Source organism: Jaculus jaculus, chromosome 17 (assembly GCF_020740685.1).
Source record: "Jaculus jaculus isolate mJacJac1 chromosome 17, mJacJac1.mat.Y.cur, whole genome shotgun sequence".
Classification (NCBI taxonomy): Eukaryota; Metazoa; Chordata; class Mammalia; order Rodentia; family Dipodidae; genus Jaculus; species Jaculus jaculus.
The window spans coordinates 34,053,714-34,077,318 of record NC_059118.1 but is presented as its reverse complement, the minus strand read 5'-3'; the positions used below and the strand labels follow the sequence as shown (position 1 = coordinate 34,077,318).

At 38.1% G+C, this 23,605-nt stretch overlaps 1 protein-coding gene across 3 annotated transcripts in view; it reads right to left on the bottom strand.

The window, feature by feature from the left end:
- Positions 1-23,605, bottom strand: part of Trpc1 (transient receptor potential cation channel subfamily C member 1) — a 107,397-nt gene that overhangs the window by 50,633 nt on the left and 33,159 nt on the right. For all 3 annotated transcript variants that reach the window (XM_004663620.2, XM_045136789.1, XM_004663619.3), the window contains 3 exons: positions 15,898-16,029; positions 12,503-12,698; positions 8,972-9,308 (listed from right to left, as the gene is read on the bottom strand). In XM_004663620.2, the coding sequence (XP_004663677.2) occupies positions 8,972-9,308; positions 12,503-12,698; positions 15,898-16,029 (665 nt within the window). The remainder of the gene's footprint in view (positions 1-8,971; positions 9,309-12,502; positions 12,699-15,897; positions 16,030-23,605) is intronic.

The window sequence follows — 23,605 nt, the reverse complement described above, 5'->3', positions numbered from 1 at the left end:
TTGAAGGAGAATATAAAGTAGCACAAGCAGAGTGTTAATTTAAAATGAAAACAATCAAAATCATGTTCTAGCTAACCAATAGGAATAATAATTCCTCTGTGAAATTCATGAAACATTCTTGGAAACCTCTGTTCATAACATCTTAAGAATGCATACTAATATTTTATGTAGCTACAAACCACAATATGTGCCAATTTAATAGGAAAGACTACTTGGCAAGATTTTATAATGCATGACAAAATGAATGACAAAAACTGTTTTAAAATGTTAAATTGCCTGGAAGGTAACAATTTATCAATCTAAACATTGTTTTATTTGTGCAAGAGGAAATAAGATGGAAACTTCTGAGTCCATCTTGTTCAATCTTACCCAGGACTATAAAGCAGGAAATCTTAAACAAATCCTCCATGGCCAACCCAAATCATTGTCTAATTCTAGACCCTGATATGTCATACACTACATATCTTTACTTATAAAAATCATCAAACAAGACACTTTAGATTTATTCGTTTTAACATGAAAACACTAAGCCACAGAAGTGTTTTGTTCCTATAAAATGTAATTTTATAGCTAAATAAAACTCTTGACAAGAAGGCACTATATTATGCAGAGATACCTTTGGGTTGAAAAAGGGAGACATATAAAAGACTGGCAAGGACCACTGTCAGTGAGTTTATCTGCTCCAAAAATAAAGCTTATACACTGAATACATTTCAAATTTCTAAGGTAGACTGTGCATAACAGACCAAAAGTAGTGTTGAGGGCTGAAGGGATGGCTTAGCAGTTAAGGTGTTTGCCTGCAAAGCCAAAGGACCCCAGTTTGATTCCCCAGAACCCACATTAGCCAGATGCACAGAGGGCACATGTGTGTGAAGTTCGTTTGCAGTGGCTGGAGGCCCTGGCTTCCCATTCTCTCTCTCCTTCTTTGTCTGTCAAATAAATAAATAAATAAAAGTAGTATTGAAAAAAATTATTATAAGCTATTACAAGCAATGCCATTGTCATATAATGAATGTTCTATTCATCTGGGTCTATTTTGTTTGTTTATAAGAATTAGTAAAGTGGGCTGGAGAGATGGCTTAGCGGTTAAGCGCTTGCCTGTGAAGCCTAAGGACCCCGGTTCGAGGCTCGGTTCCCCAGGTCCCACGTTAGCCAGATGCACAAGGGGGCACACGCGTCTGGAGTTCGTTTGCAGAGGCTGGAAGCCCTGGCGCGCCCATTCTCTCTCTCTCCCTCTATCTGTCTCCTCTCTGTGTCTGTCACTCTCAAATAAATAAATAAAAATAAAAATATTTATTAAAAAATCTAAAAAAAAAAAGAATTAGTAAAGAGAGGGAAATGGGAGAGTGGAGGGAATTAACATGGTTTATTGTGTATAATTGCAGAAGTTGTCAATAAAAAGTTTAAAATAAAGAGTTAGCAAGGAATAGGAGTAAGCAGCAATCCCAGTCCTCTTGACATTCCTTAAGACTTGATCTCTGTTGCCTTTTTATACTTTCTCCATAAGTATCTCATCTATGCTCATAGTTTAACACATCTCTTATGTGAAGATATTCACACATTTATAACTCAAGCTTGACTTCCTCTTGAGCTCTACATTATATCATTCAGTTACCTGCAAGGACCTCTCTCATAGATCTCTCAAGTTTTGCCTAACGCCACATCCCAAAATACACTGAAGATCTACCCTCCTTCAAACTGTCAAAGACAGTTTTCATGCAGAATTATCTATGCTGCTTAGTAATGACCTTTCCTTAGTCCTCTTTCATAGTTATATATTATGCATCTCCACGTCCTACTGTCATTACTACACAAATATCTCACAATTCATTTCCAGTCTTTTTCCAGGACATCATAGATTGTCCTTTGGCTTACTGCAACAGTTTCACTAGTCTCTGTTATGATTGTCCCTCGGGACTGTGTGTTGAAGGCTTGGCCCCCAACTGATGACACTATTTTGAGAGAAGATGAAACTTTTAGAAATGGGGCTCAGCTTAAGTAGGTCATTAGGGGTGTTTTGAAGTACATACCTTGTCCATAGCCCTTCACTGTCTCTTTACTTCCTGACTGCCATGATATGAGATTAAACTTTGCTCTGCCACATGCTTTCTACCATGATAGTCTACCTTACCCTGGGCCCAGAAACAATGAAGCCAATTACTATAGAGTAAAATTCTCTGAAATTGTGAGATGAAATAAATCTTTCCTTTTTTAGACTGTTTCGGCTATTTGTCATAGCAACAAAGAAAACCTGACTAATATAGCCTCCCTCCATCTATTCTTGCCATAGTCCTGTTCTCCTAACTCACATCATTCTTCACGTGGACAGAATGATCTTTCTAAAACACAAACTAATCATCTCATTTAACTATTTAAAACTGTTGATGGTCTTCCACTGTTCTTTGTATAAAGTCAAAATTGCTTAACCTGGACTACAAGGCTGTGAATAGACTAACACTACTACACCTTCAACATCAGTCATGCCCTTCTTATTCTCCTTGCTGTTGCATTTTTTGGGGGGTGGGGGTCTTATTTAGATTATTATAAACTCAGTGAGTGCAGGGGCTATGTATGTTTGATCTTATGTTGGGACAGAGTAGGTACACTACATAAATATCTTTTGCAATGGCTATTTTATCATGTTTAACAAAAAATTAAAGAAGAGGATACTTTTACTATTCTGTACATTTCTCAACAAATTCTTTCCCCTTTTCCTACCTTGCTTTTTGATCTCTATTTTTTTCTGGAGCCCTAAGAATTCAAAACAGGAAACCTACATACAAAATTTGGCCATCATGGATTTCTGGTTAAGATGGTGGCATAGGTACCACGCCAAAGCAGCCTAGGGGGAAAAAAAGCCAAAAATAATTTCAGCAAAATACACACTTTTACTAAAAAGTGAGGTGTATAGGAAATTGAAGCGGCAGCGGAGAAGTAGGAGAGATCCACAACATCCAGAGCCAGCACGGGCCGATAGAAGCGGCTCCGGCAGTTCAGCTGAACGCAGCGGCAGCGGGGGCGGCAGCGGCAGACCAGAAAGTCCCAGGCTCAGCCTGAGCTGCAGGATATTCCAGGTGAGGGGAGCTTCCACTCACACTAGAGCTCTCCACAAACTCAAGAAATGTGAAGGGAGCACGGCAGTGAACAACAGAGGAGCAGATCACAAGGTAGAAGAACATGTGGAACAGTGAGAGAACTAGAGCAGCATAGGCAGCCTCCCCTCCCCCACCACCAGTGACCAGCTCCAGCAAACAGAGCAGTGGCCCAGGGACCTGGCCACGCCAACTTGAACTGACAGCGGGACCCAAGCAGGAACAGAGGTAACTAGGATAACACCAAGGAAGGGTCTCACCTATTCACAAGCTGACTTGGAACCCTCAACAGATCAGAAATCTTAACCTCCTATTGTCAGGATTAACGGTGTAGGTGGGGTACCAAACACCCTAAGGGACAGTTAGAAGATCTGGATAAATACTCTGAGCTGTTTTTCCTTGAAAGTATACATTGTTTAGTTAAATTTTAGAATCTGCCTGCATTTTGTTCCATTCAGCCTACTTGAATACTCTCATAGCAGGCAAACTCAACACCTAAAGTCACTTTTGTAGATACTCTGAGAGTCTTGAGGGCCACACCTAACGCCTTAAGCTCCTACTCTAAAGTCACATAACATCAGATTGTCTGATACATCTAATAATACCCAGCTAACTAGAAAATCCAATCATTCAATAATCCAGGATGCAAAAAATATATACATTATAACATAAGAAACACCAAAAATCAAGACAATATAAATCCACCAAAAAGTATTAATGCATCAGAAATGACCTCCAGTGAGAACAAGTTAGAGGAAATGCCTGAGAAAGATTTCAAAAGAATGATTATAAATATGTTCAAAGAAGTCAAAGAAGAAATCAAAGGAATGAAAGAGGAAATCAAAGGAATCACAAAAAACCACAGGACACCGATTTAATGAAAGGTCAATACTAGACGTAAATAAGGAAATAGAAATAATAAAGAAAAACCAGTCAGAAATACTAGCAATGAAGAACACAGTTAATGAAATAAAAAATGCTCTAGAAAATCTCACCAGTAGAATGGATGAAGGAGAGGACAGAATATCTAAACTAGAAGACCAGGTGGCAGATCTAATACAGTCCAATAAAAAGAAAGATAAATTAATAGAAAAGTATGAGTGGGAATTTCAGGATATTCAGGACACTATGAAAAGATCAAACATAAGAATTCAGGGCATAGTAGAAGGAGAAGAATTTCACTTCAAAGGCATAGTAGGCGTCTTCAACAAAATCGTATAAGAAAGCATCCCCCAAATTGGGAAAGAGGTGCCAATGCAGATATAGGAAGCCTTTAGAACACCAGCCAGACAAAACCTGGAAAGAACCTCTCCTCGCCATATTATAATCAAACTACCAAACACACAAACCAAAGAAAAACTAGTGAAGGCAGTCAGAGAGAAAAATCAAGTTACCTACAAAGGCAAGCCTATCAGGATTATAGCAGATTACTCAACACAAACTTTAAAAGCCAGAACGGCGTGGAGTGATGTATTCCACATCCTGAAAGATAACTGTCAACCAAGGTAACTTTATCCTGCAAAACTATCCATTCAAATAGACGGAGAAATAAGGACATTCCATGACAAAAGCAAGCTAAAGGAGTATTTGAAGACAAAACCAGCTCTACAGAAAATAGTTGAAAGAATCCTCCATGCTGAAGAAAAATAAAAGCACACATATAAGGAACCGGGAAAAAAAACAAACAATACTCAAATACTAGTTAACACAAGAGAACAAAGGTAAAACCAGAAGAATTACAAAAAAATGGCAAAAATGAATATACACCTTTCAATATTCACTTAATATCAACGACCTCAATGCCCCAAACAAAAGGCATAGGTTCGCAGACTTGGTTAAAAAGCAAGATCCTAGCCGGGTGTGGTGGCATACTCTTCTAATCCCAGCACGTGGTCGACAGATGTAGGAGGATCACCATGGGTTCAAGGCCACCCTGAGATTACGTAATGAATTCCAGGTCAGCCTGGGCTAAAGGGAGACCCTACCTCGAAAAACCAAAAAAAAAAAAAAAAAAAAGCAGGATCCTTCAATTTGTTGCTTCCAAAAAACCTATCTTTCTACAAAGGATGGACACTATCTTAGGGTAAAAGGCTGGAAAACGGTGTTCCAAGCAAATGAACCTAGAAAACAAGCAGGGGTTGCTATCCTAATATCTGACAAGGTAGACTTCAGTCCAACATTAATTAAGAAACATAAGAAAGGTCACTTTATATTGATTAAAGGCACATTCCAACAGGAGGTCATTACAATCCTAAACATATATACATCTAACATGGGGGCCCCAAAATTCATTAAATAAATGCTATTAGAACTAAGGCCACAGATAACACCAAACACAGCAGTAGTGGGTAACTTCAACATCCCACCCTCATCAATTGACAGGTCATCCCAGGAAAAAATAAACAGAGAGGCATCTGGACTAAATGAGGTCATAGAAGGAATGGACCTAACAGATATATACAGGACATTTCATCCAAATGCTGCAGAATATACATTCTTTTCAGCAGCACATGGAACATTCTCTAAAATAGACCATATATTAGGACACAAAGCAAATCTTAACAAATACAGAAAAACTGAAATAATTCCTTGCATTCTATCTGACCACAATGGAACCAAACTACAAATCAATAGCAAGAAAGGCTATAGAGCATACACAAAATCATGGAAATTAAACAACGCACTACTAAATGATGAATGGGTCATTGAAGAAATCAAGAAGGAAATCAAAAAATTTATAGAGTCAAATGATAATGAGAACACAACATACAAAAATCTCTGGGACACAATGAAGGCAGTCCTAAGAGGTAAATTTATAGCTTTAAGTGCCTATATTAAGAAATTAGGGGCTGGAGAGATGGCTTAGCGGTTAAGCGCTTGCCTGTGAAGCCTAAGGACCCCGGTTCGAGGCTCGGTTCCCCAGGTCCCACGTTAGCCAGATGCACAAGGGGGCACACGCGTCTGGAGTTCGTTTGCAGAGGCTGGAAGCCCTGGTGCGCCCATTCTCTCTCTCTCCCTCTATCTGTCTTTCTCTCTGTGTCTGTCTCTCTCAAATAAATAAATAAATAAATAAATAAATAATTTTAAAAAAAAAGAAATTAGAAAGGTTGCAAGTAAACAACCTAATGCTTCATCTTAAAGCCTTGGAAAAAGAAGAACAAGGCAAACCAAAAATCAGTAGTCGGGGAGAAAAAATAAAGATTAGGGCAGAAATTAATGAAATACAAACAAACAACAACAACAACAACAAAAAAAATCCAAAGAATCAATGAAACAAAGAGATGGTTCTACGAAAGGATAAACAAAATTGATAAACCCTTAGGAGATCTGAGCAAAAGAAAGAGAGAAGAGATACAAATTAATAAAATTAGAGATGAAAAAGGTAACATCCCAACAGATACCAGAGAAATTCAAAAAATCATAGGGATATAGCATAAAAGCATATACCCCACAAAGTATGAAAATCTGAAAGAAATGGATGATTTCCTTGATTTATATGACCTACCTAAATTAAATCAAGATGAGATTAATCACTTAAGTAGACCTATAACAAGCATGGATATCCGAACAGTTATCAAAAATCTCCCAACTGGGCTGGAGAGATGGCTTACTGGTTAAGCGCTTGCCTGTGAAGCCTAAGGACCCTGGTTTGAGGCTCAACTCCCCAGGACCCATGTTAGCCAGATGCATAAGGGGGCACATACATCTGGAGTTCGTCTGCAGTGGCTGGAGGCCCAGGCGTGCCCATTCTCTCTCTCTCTCTCTACCTGCCTCGTTCTCTATATGTCACTCTCAAATAAATAAATAAATAAAAATAATAAACAAAACCCTACCTAGAAAAACCAAATATATATATATATATATATATATATATATAGTTAACAAGTGTTTTGGGTGTTCAGGAAGTAAAAATTGCAGAATATACTGACTTGGACTTCAAACAATTTTTAAATTAATTTTATAAGGATAGTTTGAGATGTATGCACATGGTGTTTCTTTTGAGTTGGAGTTTTTGGTTTTAACATGTTGGTCCCCAAAATGACAATGAAAAATATATCTCAGAACCATCTCACAGAATAGTCCAGAATACAGTACTTAATGAAGGGCTTCAGATACATTCTCTTGTCTGTTCTGGCCTTGCCTACCATGTTTTCTTGCTTCTGAAAACACTTTTCACAGCTCTGGCTATTTTCTAATGTAAAGTAATACATTGATTATTCACAACATCCATTTTTAATTACCCAAGGACTGCCATCTTTGTTCATTTTACTGTTGTCACAGAATAGGGCAGACAAGAAAAGAGGTGACTTTGCCCTCAATCATATCACTACAATGAAGCGCTTTCTAGAAGTTTGCTAACACTATCTCTGATCCTCAAGTAGACAGGTTTGGAAATTGGTGTAGATTGAAAATAGCTCTACTCAGTTTTCAGAAAGAAACTGCTGGTTTGCGTAACAGTTGCACATACTTCAAAAAAGTTAGTACCATTGTCTTCCTCACCCTGAATGACGTAAAGATAAGAGCTAGCTTTATCAAGTACCAAGGATACAAACTGGAAATTAAGTTTAAGCAGAGGCCTTCAATTATGTGTTTTGAGAAGCAGAAGTTTAAACTCAAATGAATTAACTACTGACACAGGAGTTGGTGACTTTTAGGGAAGTACATGCCCTTGGTAAACCAACTGCACTGAAGCAAGACACTGCGTTTTCAGAATGCCGGCAAGTAAAACAAAACAAAAAATAGGAAACAATCAGATTGAAATGGCATGCGAGCTCTGGCTATAGAGTTCATCTGTGGACTGTTCAACCAGCATGCATGTCTGTGATCAGGCGCTGTGCTGAAGGTCAGGCATGAGATAGGAATGCAAATCCCTGTCCTTGAAGCTCAGTCTAGGGTTGGTAACCTTACAGAACTCGTTACCCATGAATGGTTACCTAGGTACAAAGTATTAGAAGATAGCTGATCATGGAAATTATCAGCCTGCTTTGGAACATTTTAAAAGACAAAATGTGATATACCTTTTTTTTTGAGACTATCTTTCAAGAGTGTAGTGTTCATCAGTGCAACTATTCAAGTGTGCAAAGTAATGGTATATTTTTTCTTTTCCCTCTTTTGGATAAAGGCACTTTCACATCCTGTCACTGATTAAGATATACTGACCTGTTGCCATTAAATAAACTTGGCTTCTTATGTGTGCTATATAAAGGTTTTTAATTTTTTTTTCTTGAAATTGTGAGTTTTTTTCATTTACTTAATAATGGGAAAATTAATGTATGAAATTGTCAATGCATTTTAAGTTAAACTGCCTAAAATGTGATTAAAGACATACACCTTGGTACTGTGAACTGTAAGCAATCTGAGACATTGGGCTTTATTACCTGTTGCTGTATTTGTAAACAAAGACAAATGTTCCTTTAAGAAGTAATCATAAAGCTGGGTGTGGTGTCATATGCCTTTAATCCCAGCATTTGGGAGGCAGAGGTAGGAGGATCACCATGAGTTCAAGGCCACCCTGAGACTACATAGTGAATTCCAGGTCAGCCTTGGCTAGAGTGAGACCTTACCTCGAAAAACAAAACAAACAAACAAACAAAAAAAAAAACAAAACAACAACAACTATATATATATATATATGATATGTTTTTGTTTAACAATCATGAATGACATAGTCCAAGAATAAAGAATTTTCAACTTCCATGTACTTAAACAATATTAAATTATAAAACATTCAAGAATATTCATCTTTGTAAAAGTATCTGCAGACTTCTTAGCAATCATGGGAATGTCCAAATTCTGCTTTGCAAACATTTAAAATGCAAAATGAACTCCATGTTCATAATGATATCAGGCAAAATCTTTAGATTGTATTTGATACTTACCAAAAATCCACAGTATAAGCAGATAGTCTATTCTCTCAAGGGCTGGCCCCATTGTGTTTTTCTTATCCTCATTGTACACAAGGGAGTATAGATTTAGTAACAGCAGGAATGTGAAGTATGAGGCTCCATGAATAATAAACTTCATAAATGGTGTGTGAATGATTCTACCAAATTGAGACTTGGGAGCTATCAAATAACACAGTGACAAAACTGGCCAAAAGATGCCAACTGTCAAAACAGTCATTATCTTCTTACAGGTAGGCTTACGTCGGTAACCTGACATCTGTCCAAACCAAACAGTGTTCAGGAACTGCTGGCAGTTAGACTGGGAGACAAACTGAAAAGGATATATACAAAGACATAAAAACAAAAATCAAAATACAATGAATCAGAAACCCAGAAGTTACAGAGAACTCAACACTAAACCTGACTATGAACAGACCCACCAAGGCTCAAGGACCATGTGGAAGAGATTCTAAGAGCCACAGGCTGGGTAGAAATATCCTGAAGTACAGCCTCCCCCACCAGACTGTCTGAAGCCTTAATTACCTAACAGTGAACACCAACAACCCCACCGACGAGAGTCCTCAGGGAAAGTGGGACATGGGAAGAAGGAATATAAGACTATAACTTCTGTAAAAAAAGTTAAAATAATAATTAAAAAGGCAAAAATAGAACCTTTAAGCAGAAATTTATTGATATTTAAAATCTTAATCATAGAAAATCCTATACATACTTTTTTTTCTCTTTCCTGTTTTCTTACAACTAATACAAACATAGAGGTCACAAGTATAGACTATGAAGCTTAATCACTAAAAAATCTGGGCTTTGTCAAAGACTAAAATGACCTAGAGTAAGTTTTTAAACCTCACTAAGCCTCACATTCCTCATTTATAACATACAGATAATAGCAGCTACTCGTGAAGCTGTGAAAATTCAGTAAACCCTTAGAATAGTGCCTTGTTCCAGAATTATCAACTTGATGAACCTCTTGTCACACTGAAAAACATTTACAAGCTTTATAACCAGTACAAAGATACTTTGTATAATATTTATAAAACTTGCAAGTTAAAATGTACACTTCATAAAAAGACAGTCAAGAAGCTGCTGACTTTAGTTGTTGGGAAACAAAATGTCATGTTAACAAATTGTTTATATATTAAATCTATTCATATTCCATGAAACAATTGAGAATTACCTAAAATACATTAAAGCTAATCTTTTATTTTTTAATTTACTGTTTATTTGAGAGAAGGGGAGACAGGAAAAGGCAGATAAAGAGGGAGAGGCTGGGTGCGCTAGGGCCTCCAGCCACTGTCAATGAACTCCAGAGGCATACACAACATTATGTTTACGTGGGTACTGAAGAATCAAACCTGGGTCCTTAGGCTTCACAGACAAGAGCCTTAACCATCTCTCTAGCCCAGAGCTACTCTTTAATACAGTATTGAACCTACAGTCAGGGTCTCACTAAGTTGACCAGGCTGATCATGAACTCACTCTAGCATAGACAGGTCTTGCATTTGTGGTCCTCCTGCTTTAGCCTGCGTAGCTGGAATTATAAGCCTGAGCCATTAAAAATTCTCTTAAACTTGTCAAAACTTTATTTCATGTGAGAACAGGAAATAAAAGGAAAATTCTAGTTCAAGTACAGAATTTAATTTGTGAATGTTTAAAAAAGCTTCTCAGTTTACAAATTTAACTAGCAATATTTTTCCAATATACTGCTCTTGTGAAGAATAACTTAGTGTGCTAGTATCATAGGGTACAATAATGTAATCAGATTTCACATATAAAAGAATAACTGGGTAATCATAATTTTCTGGTGTGTGAATAAGTGTTTGTAGGACTACAGGGCACATGTGACAGAACATGTCCTTGGGTATGTCCTCACCTTGTTTGAGGCAGGGTCTCTTGTTCAGTCATGGATTTCTCAGGCTAGCTTCCAGGTAATTCTCCTGTCTCTGTCTCTCATCTTGTCTGTAGAAGCATAGAGATAAGATCCCCACTACTATTCCTGGCTTGATGTGGATTCTGGGGCTCCAAACTCAGAATTCATGTAGGAAGAGCCTTATCTATTGAGCCAGCTCCCCAGACCACAAGTTTTTTTTGAGATAGGGGCTCCCTATGTAGTCCAGGTCAGCCTCAGACTCAAACCCTTGCCTCTGCCTTCTAAGTCCTGGGACCACAGGCATGCACCACCACACTGGCTCTGATCCATTCTTGCACTTAAATTTTTTTTCCCAATAAATTGTTTCATCTTGGGCAAGAAACCTGGAGTAATACAAAAGTACAGGGTTTGGTGTAATGATCTAGACATGGCCTGCTTAGGATATCTTCAAGTAAACACTAAGAGATTCAGATAGGGCTGGAGAGATGGCTTGGTGGTTAAGCTGCTTGCTTGCAAAGCATGACGACTTGGGCTCAGTTCCCCAGGACCACATAAAGCCAGATGCACAAAGTGGCGCATGCTCTGGAGTTTGCTTGCCCTGCTGTACCCACTCCCTCCGTCAGCCTCTCTTCTCTCTGTGCTTGCAAATAAATAAAAATATTCTTTAACTATTGCAATGATTTCCTAAATCAAAATTTATTGTTAAGGGTAACAGTTTCAAATAATAAAAAAATTCTGCTCTTAATACCAAAGATCACAAATATTGTCATTTACCATCATCTATTTTAGGCCTCATTTTTATAATATAAATTTGGTAAGCAAATCTGACCCCAATATCTATGTTGATAAAGAAAATAAGGAATCTAAGAAGCACTGCCTAAATCACTACCATTATCTATATATGAATACCACTGTTTAGTGAGTTATCTCAAAATATAAAATCTTTCTTCAAGTTCCTGACTCATGTGAACTTGTATGCATGGCAAGTAGAAATGGTTATTTCCCTTACTAGAAAGGGATCATGTTAGAGGAGTCAGATTCACCTGAGTTTTATCATATGCCTTTCCACCTTTACATATCACTATTAGTTACAAATAAGAAGGATCAGGAAAGATTTGATAATTTATCATTAAATAAAAATCACTATCATAATAAAGAGTGCTACTTATTACCAGCTTAATAAAACAGACCCTGTGACATAAAATACAAAGTTTACCTGTGTAGCTACCATCTAGCAAATACATTAAATCAACATTATAATTAATAATAACTATTCAAAATGAAAGAACTTGCTTAGTGGGTAGTAGTGGTTATGCTGAACCTCTTAAATCTGTTCTTCCCCCTCCACCATGTAAGTTCTCCCTGTCTACCTCAGGCTGACCTTTAACTTGTCATCTTCCTGGCTCAGCTTCTTTGAGTGCTGGGATTACATGTATACACCACTATATCCAGTTAAATACTTATTCTTCATTACTACTTAAACCTAAAACTGAGACATATTCAACAACTGTCCTAATGATACAAAGATGTTGAAGCAAAGCTAGAATCTTAACCCAGATAGAATGTTCTAATGCCTTTGTTCTAAGTCCCTAGACCAAAGCAGAGAAAGTAATTAAAATATATCACAGAAAGTGTCATACCTCCTTTTGGTTATATTTGATAGCAAGTTTTAGACGACTTAAATTCATTCTTTCTTCTAGTAGTCCCCGTTTGTCAAGTGGTTCATCATTAGATGTGTGGTTCAGGATGACTTCCAATTCACGTGAATTCCGGGCTTGTGCGAGCAAATCTTTAGCAAACATTTTGCATTGACGGGCTAATTCCTCGTAATCATTCCTATGAAATGCAGCAGTCTAGTATTAGAAATATTTCTACCTTTCAATTAAACTATATTCACTAGAAATTATTTTATTAAGTGATACTAATTCTGATAGGACAATTTAAAGTGTGAAGTCTTTTTCTGTTGACAACCATAGGACCCTACTGATTGCTACATAAATTCTCCAAAGTTGGTTGCAAACTGTAACACAATTAAGTATATTTCCTGTGCTCATAATAACATTTATTTTTATTTGTGTGTGTGAGTGATGTGGTATGTATGGTAAAGTGTGTGTGCATGTGTGGTGTATGCATGTTTATGTGCCCCACATGCTTGCCTGTGGAGTCTGTAGCAGAAAGCAGGTTGTCCTTCTCCATTGCTCTTCTGCAAGTTCTTATTTGAGCTGGGCAGAGTCTCTTACTGATCCTGGAGCTTGTGTTTCTCATGAGCTCCAGTGATTCTCTTTCTCTGCTCCCCTAAAAGAATGGTGTTACAGACAAATGTGGCCATGCCCAGCTGTTCATGTGGTTCCCAAGGATTGAACTTAAGTGTCTTTCAGACCTCTTCAGGCCCTTATGCTTGTACAGGAAGTGCTCCTAACAACTGAGCATCTTGCCAGCCCTCATATGAATAATTTTAGATGAGCCGAGTGGAACTATATATAAACTGATACCCCTAAAAATTCTTATAACATTTGTCAATTAATTCTTCACCTAATACATTTTTTTAATTCTCTTTATGGCAAAAATCCCTTTTATATTACTCATAAATAACAAATAATATTTTATTCTATCTACTCAGTATTATTAAATAATTTTTACCTAGAGGACTTAAAAATAACAGTCTAAAATAAAATTATGCTACATCTAATACTGAAAAGATATTTTGGTTCTTTCTTAAACTTTTTATTTATTTTCAAGGGGAGAGAAAGGGGAAAGAAAGTGAGAGATGAGCATACCAGAATAAACTCCAGACATGTGCTATTTTGTGCATCTGGGGTTATAATGGTACTGAAGAATTGAACCTGGGCCATCAGGCTTTGCAAGCAAGCTCCTTTAACCACTAAGCCATCTCCCCAGCTCCTTGAGTCATATTTTAAGTAATTATTTGAGTGAAATTCAAGTGAGAATTATACTAAAATTTACCTCCTCAAGAACTCCCTTTAAAATTACTACTGTTAAAAGCCAGATGTGGGCTGGAGAGATGGCTTAGCGGTTAAGCGCTTGCCTGTGAAGCCTAAGGACCCCGGTTCGAGGCTCGGTTCCCCAGGTCCCACGTTAGCCAGATGCACAAGGGGGCGCACGCGTCTGGAGTTCATTTGCAGAGGCTGGAAGCCCTGGCGTGCCCATTCTCTCTCTCTCCCTCTGTCTTTCTCTCTGTGTCTGTCGCTCTCAAATAAATAAATAAGAAAAAAAAAGCCAGATGTGGTGGCATACACCTTTAATCCCAGCACTTGGGATGTTGAGGCAGGAGGATTACAGTCAGTTCAAGGTCAGTCTGGGCCTACAGAGTGAGTTTCAGGTCAGGCTGGGTAAGAGTGAGACCCTGCTTGAAGCAAAAAACAAAAAAGAATTGCTATTATCTGAGTCTTACTATTCTCTTTGAATTGCTTATGAAAAGCATATCTGACATAATACATGAGAATTTTTGTACATGCCTTTTTTGTTTATCTTTATTTATTTATTTGAGAGAGACAGATAGACAGTAAGAGAAAGCCTAGATGTCCCTCAACAGATGAGTGGATAATGAAGATGTGGCACATTTATACAATGGAGTTCTACTCAGTGGTAAAGAAAAATGAAGTTATGAAATTTGCATAAAAATGGATGGACCTGGAAAGTATTATACTAAGTGAGGTAACCCAGGCCCAGAAAGCCAAGCGCCACATGTTCTCTCTCATATGTGGATCCTAGCTACAGATGATTGGGCTTCTGCATGAGAAGGAAAATACTTAGTAGCAGAGGCCAGTAAGGTAAAAAGGAGACATAAAGGGTAGAGAAAGGAAGGGAAGAGGATACTTAATAGGTTGATATTGTATATATGTAATTATAATGATTGTAATGGGAAGGTAATATGATGGAGAATGGAATTTCAAATGGGAAAGTGTGGGGGTGGTGGAGAGGGAGGGAATTACCATGGGATATATTTTATAATCATGGAAAATGTTAATAAAAATTTTAAAAAAATGTATTGTATAGCAAACATATGCCATCTTTAGATAAACATTTGACAGAATTTGCTAAATTTCTTTTTGTGAAACCCTAAGATTCTAATTTTTATTTATTTTATTTTATTAAGAGAGGGAGAGAGATAATGGGTGCATCAGGGCCTGTTGCTGTTGCAAATGAATTCCAGACTCATGCACTGCTTTGTGTGTCTGGCTTTAGGTGGGTACTGGGGAATCAAACCTGGGCCAGGAGGCCTTGCAAATCTTTTTTGAACCTGATGAGGTGAATTCTATTTTATATGGTAACTTAACTATGTTTTAACATATTTAAACAGAATTAACAGCTTTATATCATGCTAATAAAGTTAAGAGTAACAAAAATTACATTTTAACTGTGTTTTATAAAGTCATCCAAGTATATAGCTTATGACATATTAAGTTTAAATAAAATTTAATGTATTGAAATTATAGTAGTTCTAAACTGGAAAAGTTATATAATTCTAAACTGGAAAAGTTATATATAGATTTATAGATTATTTTGGAACACAAAACTACCACAGACACACTATATAGTGCCATTACGGTTAAAGAAAATTGCAAGCTTTTTAGCCCTTTCCAGTAAATGGAAGACTGAGCTTTCCAAATCTTGCCAAGTCACTTGAGGGGTAGCACACAAGACATGAGACTCCCACAAGAGCTATACATGACAGAAAACGTGGGTATAGATCCCTGTCAAAACTTTGCAATAGGAGCTGGTAGGAACTCTTAACTCCTTCTTCAGAGGGCACTGAAGGCGCTATACCCGAAAGATTGTCTGGGAGATTAAGGTGGTTCCAGAAGATCAGAGGGCACAGAAGAACTGAACTAAATAGCACCAAGATATATTCCCTTAAGGGAGAAGGAAAATTCCAAGTAAGCAGCAACAAGACATGGTCATTTTAGATTACAGGTAAATAAATGCTAATTTCAATTTATCCTTTCAATACATTCAAGTAGAAGATTCTAAAGTAAAAGACCTTACATAATTTATAATGCCCATTTATTCTCACCTGAATTCCACCTCCACAAGGCTGAGTTCTTTTAAGTCAGCACTAAGTTCAAATGCTCTCAGAATTGGATCTTCTTCTGTTAACATTATGAGAGCTGGACTCGCCAAACATCTATATATATCAAGACGAAACCTATGATAAAATGTGATTACCTTATTTATACATGTCAGTATAGTTTAACCTATAATTCATATAAGTTTATAAAGTATCATAAAATTTAAAATAACTATAAATGTAATTGTTTCAAGATAACCTCATAAAGAGAAACATTCATAAATTAAATATTTTGAGGAACAAGTATTGAAAATCTTTGCATCCAGTTTTTCAGTTACTGTCTCATTTCAAGCACTCAACACTTTGGCTGAGCTCAATGATACAAGCCTGTAATTTTAGCACTCAAGAAGAATATGTGATCTTCAATACTTTGGTTTTTTGTTTTTTGTTTTTTTTTAATTTGAGAGCGACAGACACAGAAAGAAAAACAGATAGAGGGAGAGAGAGAATGGGCACGCCAGGGCTTCCAGCCTCTGCAAACGAACTCCAGACGCATGTGCCCCCTTGTGCATCTGGCTAACGTGGGACCTGGGGAACCGAGCCTCGAACCGGGGTCCTTAGACTTCACAGGCAAGCGCTTAACCGCTAAGCCATCTCTCCAGCCCAATATTTGGTATTTTGATTTTGTAATTATCAATGCTGAGCATACTGCTTCACATAAATATGGTAAACAAAAATGGAAGAAATATGTTGAAGGCTATTTCAAAATTTTTTGGGAATCCTGTCTAAGCCAAAAGTCATTGAACAATTTTTTAAATAAAATCCAAGTCCCCAATTTAAACAATAGTTTTGAAAGTTAAACATTCTAACACAATACAACCCAAAGCCATATGAATTTAGTCACTTACAAGCTAAGGAATGTCAGTAGGAAACTATTCAAAATCTTTGTGTTCACAATTAAACAATTGTTTCCGTAAGAGCAGAAAACTTTGTATGTACAGTGAAAACACTGTAGTTCCTAAAATACAACAGTCTCACATCTGACCTAGCTGTTTCAGGCAGCACTGGTTGGCACTGCAAGGAATGAAGGCATGCATAGTGCATGAAAAGTATACATGTTGTATGTTTAGAACTGAGGATACAGTGAAGTTACATGATATAGTGTGGGCAAGGCCAGAAACACTGTGGATTCATTACACATTGGTTTTTAATTACTTGTTAGCAATTACACATTTAAGAAACTTTTTACTGTTGACAAATTCTTCGGGATCTCCACACTCAGTTTAAGAAACTATGGCCTAGAAATGTCCCTATCAATGAGTAAGAGATATGTCATTTTACCAGCTATAAGCTACAAAAGTTGTGACTCTGCACCAGAGGAGCCTAAATCAATTCACTCGTAGTTTGTAAAAGCCAACAGCTCTGCTGCTGAAAGTGGTGGAATTGGCAAAAATGGACAGGAAAAATCTGCAGCAATTCGAGACTGAGGTTCAGTTCAAGTTGGGGCAATCAGGGGACCACCTGGACATTTAATAGAGATGTGCTGGAAAGAAGAAAGCCACAGAGGGATTCAGGGACAGTCCACAAATCACCAGCTCACTAGAAAATTATACATGTTGATATCATAAACTTTGGTAAGAAGGATGAGAAATGACCTTAATGCAGGACCAATAAACAAATGAAATGTGTCATGTAGATAAATATCCAGAAAAGGCTCATCCACAGAGACAGAAAGTAGACTTTGTGGTTTCTAAAGGCGTGGGTAGGCATGTGGTTTATTTTGAAATGTTGCAACATTCTGAAGTTAAATAGTAATCCATGCACAATTTTATAAATATCCTAAAAATGGAATTTTATACTTTAAAAGGGTAAAACTTAGCTTATGAATTATATCTCAATAAGATATGATTTAAAAGGATAGAACATCCCTTTGTAACCTCTCAGAATTAAGAGAAGTTACCAGTATTAAGAAATCTGGAGCCGGGCGTGGTGGTGCACGCCTTTAATCCCAGCACTTGGGAGGCAGAGGTAGGAGGATTGCCATGAGTTCGAGGCCACCCTGAGACTCCACAGTGAATTCCAGGTCAGCCTGGGCTACAGTGAGACCCTACCTCGAAAAAAAAAAGGAATCTGGAGAAACCTTATATAAAATAGTACATTTAAAAATAATCCTTGGGATAAGATAAAAGACATGCCGTGGACTATGGAAAAATACTATATTTCCTATTTATCTATGGGTGTTAAGTTCCAAAACTCATGTGGATGTCTGAAACAAGAGTACCAGACACTATCAAATGGTCCTCAGAGCACAGTGGTTCAACTTCCATTTAAAAAAATTTTACTTTACAATAATATGAAAGTGCAGTGTACATTCAGTAGAACCTGTACTTTAGATTTCTAATTTTCATCTCCCAATTATGATCCTTTCTCTCTTGGCTAGACAGTGGTAGCAAACAGTAATGAGCCGAATGAGCCGTAACTTCCAGTCAGCCACACAACCACCATATATTTTCTATACATCCCCATCATAAATGGAAGGGCACCTATGAGTGCCTCCTTTTCCTATACACTCAGGTCTATGAAAAAGCTTAATTTATAATTTAGGTACAGTAAGCAATTAACAACAATAGCTAAATAGAGCAATTATAACAATGTATTGCAATAAGAGTTATATAAACTGGTTGTGGTGGTGCACACTGGTAGAAAATTGCTGAAAAGGAGGAGGCAGGAGGATCAGGAGTTTGAGGCCAGACACATTAAGAAAAGAAAGAAGCCAGGCGTGGTGATGCACACCTTTAATCCCACCATTGGGGAGGCAGAGGTAGGAGGATCACTGTGAGTTGGAGGCCATCCTGAGACTATACAGTGAATTCCGGGTCAGCCTGGGCTAGAGTGAAACACTACCTAGAAAAACCAAAAAAAGGAGAAGAAAAAATAGCTATATAAAATGTATAAGTTGCTTTTTCCTGGAATTTTCCAATTAACATTTTCAGATCATGTTTGACTACAGGTAACTGAAACCATGTGTTGCAGTCAGGTTCACATTGCTGGTAGAAATCACCCAACCAAGAGCAACTTATGTGAAAAAGAGGTTTATCTTGGCTTATGAGCAGAGGGTGGACATCACCACCTGGCCTACATAAGGTGGACCACAGTAACAGAAGAGTGTACCAAACACTGGCAAAGGGAAACTGGCTATAACACCCATAAACCCACCCCCAACAATACACTCCTCCAGGAGGCATTAATTCCCAAATCTCCATCAGCTGGGAACCCAACATCCAGAACACCTAAGTTTATCAGAGACACCTGAACCAAACCAACACATTCCACCCCTGGTCCCCATAAACTGATGATACATGATGTAAAATGCAGTGCATTCATCCAACTTTAAAAGTCCCCATAGTTTTTATCAATTCCAATGATATTCATACATCCCCATAGTCCAAGATCTTCTAACTGAGCCATAATACCAAAAATCACCCCCAAAAAACCATAATGGCACAGAATAAACATTCACACTGCAGAGATGGCACTGGGCATAGCAAAGAAACATTCATCCAATACATGATTTAAAACAACCAGGGCAATCATCAAACTCTGTAGCTTCAAGTCCAACAACTCTATCCAGTGACAAATCTCCAAGTCTGATAATTCTAACCAGCAACAAGTCCCTGGAGTTCCAATTCTGCCCCTCCAGCTAGGCTACTAACAGTCCTGGAAAACTTCATCGGGGTCGGCAGCTTTCCTTAGCAGCCATCTCATGGTCCTGGCATCTCTACTGGCTCTCCAGTGCAATCCACAGTTCATCCTCATGGGTCCATGGGGTCTCCATGCAGGCAATCCTGCATCACACTGCCCATGGCCATTTCCAAAACACAAGACCATGTTGCAAACCCAATGACCCTATTTTTCCTACATTTCTTATACTCCACAATACCAGATGTGGTGCCAGTTTGTTAATCCAGGGTGTAATAAAACAGACTTTGAAGAACAGGACGCTCCTTGAGCACTCAGGCCCCTTCAAAAGAGTCTACATTCTTCCTGTTGCCCCAGTGCAGGTCAGCTATCAATCTCAAAGGTTGTAATCTCTCAATTGCAATTGAACAGGCAGCAGTTCACCCAAAGATATTTTTTTTTCTGTGCCATATCCCTCTGCTTACAGCAGTTCATTTCTATGCAAAGCAACCCTGCACAGTTTCTCAGGACATGGGCATAAGAGCAAGCTTCTCACACAAGCTGCTAACCCAGTCCAAGCAAAGTTCTTTCTCACCCTCACAAGCCAAACCTCACAATCCATAGTCCTTACTGCATTCAAGTCTTTCGACTCTAACCAGAATAGTCCATCAAGCTGTACTTACAACATTGCAAGGCATCTCTTAGACCAAGGTTTCAAATCCTTCCACATTCCTCTTGAAAATCAGCTCCAAAAGGCCAAAGCCACACAGTCAGGTGTCTAGCAGCAATCCCACTTCTTGGCACCACTTTACTGTTGCAGTCAGGTCCGCATTCCTGGTAGAAATCACCCAACCAAGAGCAGCTTGTGGGAAAAGGAGGTTTATTTTGGTTTACAGGCTCAAGGGGGAAGCTCCACGATGGCAGGGAAAATGATGGCATGAGCAGAGGGTGGAGATCACCTCCTGACCAACATCAGGTGAACAACAGGAACAGGAAAGTGTGCCAAACACCTCCCAATCAGCCTGCCTTAATGTCATCTGTATCCATTACCTAGTATGTACACATTTGCTCTAGTGATACTGATGTAAAAACAATGAACCAAAAAAATCTAGGAAAAAAACTGACACACATCTTTTTAGAGGAAATAAAAATATCATTTTAACAAATAGATATTACAAAAAAGAAAAAAATTCAGACTTATTTAACTTACACACACAGTGCCAACAATCTGAGAGAAAGGTGGAATTAATGAAGACACCTCTGCTCAATATAAAAGTGAGATTTTTTAATAAAAAATAGCATTTATTCATTTACTACTTGTAATAACTAAAATAAATAACTTTAAATAAAAATTAAAACAATGAAAGCAAGCATGGTGGTGCTCGCCTTTAATCTCAGCACTCAGGAGGCAGAAGTAGGAGGAGCACCATGAGTTAGAGGCTGAGACTACATAGTGAATTCCAGGTCAGCCTGGTCTACAGCAAGACCCTACTACAAAAAACAAACAAACAAAAAAGACAAAACAATGAAAGCAAGTTTCTGCATATACATACACATACACACACACACACACACACATATATATATCCCAGTTATGAGACTACAATCCAAAATGAATACACAATCAAATTTGATTTTATAAGGGCTGGAGAGATGACTTAGCAGTTAAGGTGCTTGCCTTCAAAGCCAAAGGACCCAGGTTCAATTCCCTAGGACCCCCATAAGCCAGATGCACAACATGGTGCATGCATCTGGAGTTTGTTTGCAGTGACCTGAGGCCCTGGCATGCCTATTCTCTCTCTCTCTCTCTCTCTCTCTCTATCTCTCTCTCTCTCTCTATCTATCTATCTATCTCAAATAAATAAATAAAAGTTTAAAATTTTTTTAACTTTTATAAGAGTAAATATTTTTAATAGTCTGGAAATACTGAAGCACCATTTCATTATACTCAATCATACAGACTATGTTCTTCATCTATTCTTAAACCTGAACCACTCGTTTTAGAAGTCCAGTAGTAGCCCCTCTCACTGCCACGCCATTCCCATGTATGGATTGAGGACTATGACACAAAGCTGCCTATCTCTCTTGATTAATCTTCTTGTCACTATGCCAGAGGAGTGTCCACCTTCTGTGGTGAGGAGGGGACTACTGCAGAGACTGAGTTTCAAGGACCTGGACTCAGACTACGTGCCATGCCTTCCCACATGGTTTGCTGCTAGGGAGGTATATGAGCTTTGAGCCCAGGTATGGTAGAATGCTTGATTTCCACAGCCTTCTACCTCCCACTGGGTGGTTTACTGCTGAGTGGGGTCTGAAGGCACTGAAACATGCAGGCAGAGTGCCCAGTTCCCACAGGTCTCCCTCTCCAGGGGTGATCTTAAGTGCTCAGTCCACTGCTGTGACTCTCCAATGCACACAGGAGACCACCATCAGCTTGGATGTTTTCTGCCTCTGGAAACACCCACTGGGAACCAATGGAGTGAGTGAGAACTCACCTGGCTCACAGCTGAAGGCTCACTGAAACTGGCTGTGGCTGCAGGTATACAAAGAGAAGCTTCTGAAGTGGCTGCAGTAACATGTACCCATGACTGGCCTGACATTCAGCCTGCACACAGCACCAACCAGAGGGGGGAACGAAAGGAATAGCAGGACACTCTCATAGTAATCAACTTAAACCCTCCATTCCTGACCTGGCAGATTCTAGTATTAAAGGAACTATAACTGAGATTCTCTAACTCTCTACTGTAAAAAAAAAAAAAAAAAAAAAAAAACACACACTTTTATCCATATAATAATACTTTCAGCACTGTTTTCTCTACTTTAAATCACTTTATTGTATTCCTTCTTAATTTTATCTAATTTACTTATACATTTGTTCTTCATCTGTAAACAGACTTTTTACATCTCAATCTATTCTCTTCTTCCACATTCATTTTTCTTCATTTTTACTTTCAAACACTTTTTATTCATTTAGTTGTGTGTGTGTGTTTATCTGGCTATGCTCATGGCACACAGCACACATGTAGAGGTCAGACAACAATCTTGAGGTGTCTGTGGCCTTCTTCCACCCTTCTTGAGACTGTGTATCTTGTGTTGCAAATGAATACCAGACGAACTGGTCTGTGAGCTTTGGATTTTCTTGTCTCTGCCTCTGCTGTCATAGCCACAATGGGACCACAGACAAATGCAACACTTGGCACCAGGCTTTATTTGGGTCCTAGGGAGGTTTTACTTGCATTATAGACTTCAAAATCAAGCGTCTTTAACTGATGAGCCATCTCTCCAACCCCACATTCATTTCACTTCATCTTTTTCTTTAGTAATCCTTTTAACCCTGTCCATATCCATGTATTTTATTATTTCACATTTACTAATTTTTAAAATTTTTTTAATTTATTTGCAAGAAGAGGAAGAAAGAAAGAGAAGGTACACTAGGGTTTCTTGCCACCGCAAATGTACTCCATACACATTCACCACTTTGTGCATCTGGCTTTATGTGGGACTGGAGCATTGTACCCGGGCCATCAGGCTTTGCAAGCAAGTGCCTTTATCCACTTCACCATTTCCCCAGCCCCACGTTTATTAATTTTTAACTGCATAGTTTGTGTGGCATTGATTTTACAGCTTTCTTTTCTATTATCACCTCTGGTGAAGTACTTGCCTTTAACTGGCTTTTAATATAATGTGTAACTCATGGCTTGTTTTTCTGAGCAGTACTAAGAATGGAACCTTCAAGAAGCTGCTCACTAAGCAGATCCCATATAAACAAAGAGATTATGTGATATACAAGTAGCTATGAGAAAACATATCAGACTCAGGATAAAACATTTTAGTTATTAAGACCCAGAAATCTATTTTTAGTTGATATTTTGAAAATAAAACACTTTGCTTCAGAAGTCTAGAAGATATGATTTAGACACCTTGAAAACAAAAGGCAAAATGATGGTGAAGATGGGGGAGACAAAAAATATATATACACTGTTGATAAGAAAGCAACTTAATCCAGCTACCATGGAAATCAGTATGGAGGTTCCTC